This window comes from Lupinus angustifolius, chromosome LG09 (genome assembly GCF_001865875.1).
Source record: "Lupinus angustifolius cultivar Tanjil chromosome LG09, LupAngTanjil_v1.0, whole genome shotgun sequence".
In the NCBI taxonomy this organism is placed as follows: Eukaryota; Viridiplantae; Streptophyta; class Magnoliopsida; order Fabales; family Fabaceae; genus Lupinus; species Lupinus angustifolius.
Genome location: NC_032017.1, coordinates 18,598,029 through 18,605,721, shown reverse-complemented (window position 1 = coordinate 18,605,721; position 7,693 = coordinate 18,598,029). Strand labels below are relative to the sequence as shown.

At 26.4% G+C, this 7,693-nt stretch overlaps 1 protein-coding gene across 1 annotated transcript; it reads left to right on the top strand.

The window, feature by feature from the left end:
* LOC109356365 lies at nt 3,441–6,141 on the top strand. Its single transcript, XM_019599689.1, has 5 exons — nt 3,441–3,680; nt 3,764–3,832; nt 4,263–4,345; nt 4,479–4,678; nt 5,909–6,141. The coding sequence occupies exons 1-5, from the start codon at nt 3,499–3,501 to the stop codon at nt 6,002–6,004; spliced, it is 630 nt and encodes a 209-aa protein (XP_019455234.1). The 5' UTR covers nt 3,441–3,498; the 3' UTR covers nt 6,005–6,141.

Below are 7,693 nucleotides of genomic sequence, written 5' to 3'. Positions count from 1 at the left end.
ATTTGTATTTTAAATATGTTGTCGTGTAAGGTCATTAATTATGAACAATAATTTTTTATCCCGAATAAGATTGTGTTCTTTTATCCCTAACTAATAATATTTCCCAAAATAATATAAAATATTAATTTATAGTTTTTATAAAGGCAAATTCAATACAGGAACTCATTTTAATTAACTTGATACATCATTAGAGAAAGTACAAGTGATATTCATCCGTTCACAATGCTCCAAGTAAAATTTAGTTAAGTTATTTTGTGGTGACCAACTTTTTCTACTTACTCATTCTCATATTCACAGGTACACATGTTGATGTGGGTAACAAATATAAATATATAATTCATGAATTTTCAAGTTTAGTTGTGTATTATATATTTTTTAGTATTTTCAATATATATAATAATTACTAGATAAATTGTCACACAAAATATTTAATTGTGTCACACCAAATGTTGTCACTTGTAATGGGTTCAAAAATATATTTAAATTAAAAGTTTAATAATTTTTTAACAAATTACAATTTATGGTCCATGAAATAACATACTCAAGTTAGCAACAACTAACGATCATAAATTACCAAACTTTTATTGCATAATTAAATTCTTTGTATAAATTTTTGTGATTTGCTTTTAACTCTCAATTGTATTTAAATTTTTGCATATCAATTTCACTTATAAATAAAGAGAGAAAAAATATATATGTATGCCAATATATGAATTTGATATTTTATCATTATATTATCTACCATTTTTTGTATTACTAAGTGTATTCCTTCAACCTTTTGTATAAGGAACTAATCACTTTTGATGTGCGTGATTGTCCCTCCCAACAAATGTCGTTCACAAGAATTGAATGCTTGATCTTTTTGGTCATCTTGAGGATCTAATATGGTCTTACACTACTAGATCAACATGTTGTTGGTATCATCTACCATTTATGTTTAATAATAGTTGAGTCTTCAAACAAAGTAGCATAAATAAATTATGAATAATATACTGACTGTATATAAATCTTTACATTGATAATGCATATATATTATACTCATAAATAAAAGTGTCACCAAGCTTATAAAATATGAATATCAATATCAATATTTTTAGGTGTGTGGGCATTCCAAACGTTCCCCTCCTTTTGCTAACTTCTTATATGGTCAAACAAGTAATCTACAAAAAAAGAATACCAACAATTAAAAATAACTACGTATTACTTTATTCATTAATATTTATATAGTATTGGTGTAAAAATTTATTAATATTTAATGAATCATCCATAATTTATTTATATTATTTTTATTTAAGGGTAAATTTTAATAAAATATGAATAATATAATGATAGTGTAAAAAAATATTATTATAATGTCAATACATATATTATAGCATTTATGTTTAATAATAATTTATTGTTAAAGAATCAAATAAATTATAGATAATGTACTAGTTGTGTATAAATATTTACTGACAGTGCATAGATAATATACTCATAAATAAAAGTCTCACAAAGCTTATAAAATATGAGTATATATGCATGTTCAGCGTAAATATTTATACACAATTACTATATCATTTACAATTTATTTGAATTACATTTTTCTCATAAAATATTAGGTTTAGTCATTATCCAATAGTCTCCTATTAAATCCTATACACAAGAAAGTTACATATAAGATGAAATTTTATTTATTAATGATTGATTTATAAGTTACCCCAGGGAAAACTTTATTTATCAGTAGGAGGATTTGATTACTCTTACCAAATTGATATATCTTATGTCGCCATTTTAAACGTTCCCCACGTTTTGCTTACTTCTTATATGGTCAAACAAGTAATCGGCAAAAAGAATACCAACAATTAAAATAACTACGTACACCTTAATATTTATGCATTATTGGTACTAGTGTGTACAGCACTTTGTGCCTATTGGTGAATATTGTATGATACTACATATTCAATTTTTATATATTTTCTTTTTGTGAATTAAAATGTATTTGTTGTGTTACTTTATATTATTATTTTTGTGTGTATGATAATGTTTAATTTAAGATGAGATATGTGGTTAATTAATGTATTGGTGGTAGTTGCTTAGGATTATATTGTTTTTTTTGTAAAAATTAAATAATGTTAAGGGCAATATAGGAAATAAAAATTACACCATGAGGAAAGTTATTTCAAGTTTTGACTTTATATATAACTAGTGTGTACAGGTACTTCGTGCCTGCCGGCGAATATTGTGTACTACTACATATTCAATTTTTATATATTTCATTTTTTTGAATTAAAATGTATTTGTTGGGTTCGGTGTACTTTATATTATATTTTTTGTGTTTATGATAATGTTTAATTTAAGGTGAGATATGTGGTTAATTAATGTATTGGTGGTAGTTTCTTAGGATTATATAGTTTTTTTGTAAAAATTAAATAATGTTAAGGGCAATATAGGAAATGAAAATACACCATGAGGGAAGTTATTTCAAGTTTTGGCTTTATATATAGTATAGATATAGATAAAAGTTTAATCATACTCAATTTCATTCATATTTTATTTATATTACTTTTATTTAAAATGTGGAGGAAAGTGAGATAAATGGTCAATACTACCGAAAGGATTCATATTTGGATAATAGGTATAGTAAATAATAGTTAGGAATGAATAATGAATAATTTAATGATAATGTAAAAAATTATATATACATATTTTTTTTTAATTATACTTATCATCATATTTATGTAAGGTGCTTAATTGGAACTTAAAATCATAACCATGACAATAAAATAAGTTTTAGAGAAATTTGACTATTCAAACATGGAAAATGATGCATGAACACCAAAATTTGTACCCCGTATTTTTTCCATATATTAAAAATAAAAAAGTAAGTGAAATATTAAGATAAATATGGGATATTAAAATATGTGTTCTAATAACTAAATTCCTGAAAAATGGGTTATGTTACTCCTCATCGAAATAATCATATTTGTGGAAGCTTTACCTTACCAAGTGTTTAATGCAAACTTAAATTAAAATTAAACAATTTCTTTAAGTTTATTTCTAATAAAGTGTTGGCGGTATGTAATTTGGACTTGGATAAATCTTGACTACAACATTTGTAATGCTTATAAAAGTCACAGGTTGCCGTTAAAAGATTGAGTGAGTCCTAACTTGCAAATAAACAATTCATACATTACAAAGTACGTTGTCTTTCTCCACTTACCACCATCCCATATATATCTATATATATATATAAATAAGATAAATATGTATACATTGATAGTATAAAATCTTACATTATTAGTGGTATTACTTACCATTTATTTTAAATTATTATTAACTTTTATAAGTAATATAAATAAATAATATAATGAATGATACACTAATTATGTATAAATTTTTACATTGTCACTACATTGATATTGTACTATATATATTTCAATTCAATACCCCTACAAAACTCCAGCATCCTCATATCTTAGAGACATTATTCTGAATATTAGATTCACACATTGATCGATGGCAAACACAATATTTACTCAAAAGTCTATTTGCTTAGCCTCGGGGACATTCATAACTAGATGTGAATCTTCAAAGGCTGATTATCCTACTCATCATCTTCCATCTAACTCCAAAATCAAATATAATCGCTTCTTTACTTCAGATCAGAGTATATTTCAAAATGTCTGCACAAGAAAGATGTATGTATAATTGTTAGTTTTGTTTCAATAAACTGCTTCTAAGAAAGCTGTTTCTTTAAGTTAATTGCACTCATATCATGCAGGAACATGGCTGTCTACGCCAACACACCATCAGGAGCACCATTTCCTGTTGATCCTTCTCATGGTCATTGGTAACCGAGTCTCCCCCTAATCTGAAATAATAATATGATATTATTATTAGGAAGATGTTAATCTAGTAGTGTAAGGTCATATTGAATTCCTAGAATGACCAAAAAGTCTAAAATTCAATTTCTAAGAGTCACACTTATTGGGAAAGATAATCACTTATTTTGATTAATTATTTAGCCATAAGATGATATAAGTACCTTACTTATACCAAAAAAAACTTATGTTTTTCTAGTTTTAGTTTAAGAGTTTTAACAAGTGAGGCGTTGTTTAAGAATGAGTAAATCTATATCCGAAAAACAAAGTGGGTATTAATTAATTGCGTCGTTTCTCTATGGAAAGTTACTTCATTTACTTCCTAATTACTATCACATGCCCATTAATTTGATTATGAATTTGCAATTGATAAATAGTTTAAAAAGACAATTATTGTAGGAAGGTTTGGATCCTTGGAACAATAGTCACAATACTTCTATCCTTTTCGAGGGGCAAATGGGGACCTTTGCTCCAACTCAAAGGTAAGAAACATAAGATCTATGTTAAGTGTTAAATATTAACAAGAGAATGCATTATTATTTACATTGCATTATTTAATACTCAGTCCTGATCAATTGCACGTGTTTAATGTCTATTTTTTTATACTTTTGGTAGATAAAATTGGAGCAACAATAGACGAAGCAGAAAGGGTAGCAGATATTGTAGAAGAAGTGGCTGAGAGGGTGGAGAAGGCGGCAGAAGAGGCTGCTGAGAAACTTCCAGAGGGAAAATTTCAAGATGCTGCTGAATTTATTGGAAAAGTGGCTGAAGATATAGATAAACATGCTGAAAACGTAGAAGATGCATTAGAAAAGGTTTTAACCTCTATCTCAATACCAACTCCATTGTACCTTAGTCCAAAAAAAACTTGTCTATATTTCACAAACTAATCAAATCTTATTAAATGATATAAAAATATTATTTTTTCTATGAATTTTCGTTTTAAGTAGGAGTTAATTTTTATTTCGACTGCGACACAATTAGGACACAAAAAGTGAAATATATGATCTACATCCTTTTTATTTACCTAATATCCTGTTTTATATTCTACCTAAAAATTAAACAAAATTTTAGATTGCTATACATCATTGAATATTGACCTATAAGTAGGAAGAAGTGTTTTTTTTAATAAAGACATATCTATTATATTTCAGATCTTACATATTTCATATCAATAAAAATTTGATATATTAAATAAAAAAACTTTATTATTATTATTATTTTTGCTCGATTATCATTATCACAAGAAAGGGAATGAGACAAATTTGGGATGGAAAAAATATTTCCACCATAAAATTAATAATGAAGTATTGTTTTGATTTATCAAAACAAATAGTATATCATAGTCTTTTGCTCCCATACAATATTCATTTCTTGCACTAATAATTGTGATACATAATTTGAAATCACATATAAATTATCTACATATATGACAAATTATTGTATAGTGCGAGATTAATATTATCTAACACATCTAAATTATTATTAACATATTAATAGTTAAAAAATATGAATTTATCACACCCATTAAATTGTAAATGTGTGAACATATTCGGGAAAAACATTTATTCTCAGTTAGTTTGAAAGTCAACTTTGGCGGGTTAGATTGTTCCTGGATGGTTTGTCTTACAATTAATAGCCATAATATTAGAAGTTTAATATTGAAGAACTTTCCTTTTTAACATAAGTCAGAGTATTTGAATATGTAAGCACTTGCTTAATATTCAACATGCAAGTGGCCACAAACTCATTTTTCAATCAAGATGCCTTGTTCATATTTCTTTCCTTCTAGTCCATAAGGATGTTAACTTGCTATAGTTTACTTAATCATCATAAACGATTGGTTCATAAATCTTGGTCTAGGATTTCAATAAGATGCTATAATGAATTCAGGTAAAATTTATATAATTTACTTCTTGCTGAAAATTCGATTCAAATTATCTTCCCACAGTAATTGAGAATTTTTTTCGTTAATAAATGTCAAGGGATTTTGGTCTTTGACTTGAGCAAGAGGTTATGGTTAGTTGAATTTGATGAAATTGCAGGTAGAAGACATGGAAAAGAAGTTGGAGTCATTCATAGAATCAACCACTCATGAAGAAAAAACAACTGTTGTGACAAAATCACAAGATCAAAAATAAAGGAAATACACTTCTCTAGATTAATGAAACATTCAGCCATTTTAATAATGTAAAAGAACTATTATAGTGTTACTGAATACACTGTTTTTCCATTCTAGATTGATATGTTATATATTATTACATTAATTTTGTGTTAATTAAGCTGATCAAATTTTAAATTAATTGTTTATATTTTTGTATTGACATATAGTTCAGTTTTAGAAATAATTGTCATTTGTCAAGGACTATGAGAAAGGTATGTCAAAATTTAATTTATTCAACTTTGGAAAAATAATATTTGGTATACTGTTTTAACTTTTAAACTTTATTCATTTATTCTTCCCAAAGGATAATATGAAAAAAAATTGTTAAATATTTTCTTAATTTTATAAATGATTGACATTTTAAAGCAATTTTTTAATTTTTAAATAGAGATAATAAATTTTCCCAAATATTCGGTACAAATAAATCAACAATTTAAACCATCAATATATTAAAAGTAAATTATCTTCTGAAATCTAGGAAGTGGAAATTTTGATTGATAGTTGGAAATTGATATATCCTCCTACAAATTTCTGTATCTACAAAGAAAATGTTCCATGTTAAAAATAATATTTTGATTAACGATGATTGGTTTCTGAATGATAAATAATTATTCGTATCTCTGATTTGGATAAAGATCTATTATCACAAATTATGTCTCAAATAACATACAAACTAATAATATTGAAACAATAATAAATAAATAATTTTTAATTGATAAGACATATTTTTATTAGTTTAGAATGTAGTTTACTGAACTAATGGAGTTGCAGATTTCCTTGCAAAGAAAGTAGCAAATGGGTTCACTTAGGTGGTCCCTCTCTTAGTTGCAGATTCTTCTGGTGGTTGTTTGCACATGCGCCACTAGTTTGTTTGTTTCTCCTTGTTTTTCAATTCTTGTTTAACAAAAAAAAAAAAAAGTAGTTTACGACATAATCTAGGAGAACAACCAGTCAAAAGAAAGTGCAAACTGCCTCAGACGTCACATGCACACCCGTGCATCAAAACTTCTCCTGTGAAGGAATCGAAAGGGTTTTGGTGCACCTTTTAGAAAAATTATAAAACTAGTGTAGCATTATAGAAATTGGCAATGGAATTGTCAATTTGTGTATTTTTTTCTCTCTCTCCTCCCCAAAATCGAGGAGGGAGTTTTATTAAAATATAATTTTTTTAATCTCCCCCTAGTCAAGGGGGGAGATTTATACTTTTTATTTTTTTTATTTTTTTCTCCCACTAAATCGGCAATGGGGGAGTTTTTTTTTTTTCTCTTCCCTAAATCGGCAACCGGAGAGTTTTTGATTTTTTTTTAATTTGTAGGAGCTATATTATTAGTTTTAGGATTTAATTTTTACAAACACAAATCCTAACAACACACAACATAATAAATTTTGTCAATCCTAGTTATAACAACATAACACAAATATTATGTTGAACATAATATTTGTGTTATGTTGTTATAACTAGGATTGACAAAATTTATTATGTTGTGTGTTGTTAGGATTTGTATTTGAAAAATTAAACCCTAAAACTAATAATATAACTCTCACAAATTAAAAAAAAATCAAAAACTCTCCGGTTGCCGATTTAGGGGAGAGAAAAAAAAAGAAAAACTTCCCCATTGCCGATTTAGGGAGAGAAAAAAATAAAAAAAAATCAAAAGTATAAATC

Bases quoted from the DNA above. Each gene is read 5' to 3' on its own strand.
- LOC109356365 (XM_019599689.1), top strand. From the start codon at position 3,499: ATGGCAAACACAATATTTACTCAAAAGTCTATTTGCTTAGCCTCGGGG. The intron at 3,833-4,262 runs GTAACCGAGTCT...CAATTATTGTAG, and splicing joins GATCCTTCTCATGGTCATTG to GAAGGTTTGGATCCTTGGAA. The intron at 4,679-5,908 runs GTTTTAACCTCT...ATGAAATTGCAG, and splicing joins TAGAAGATGCATTAGAAAAG to GTAGAAGACATGGAAAAGAA.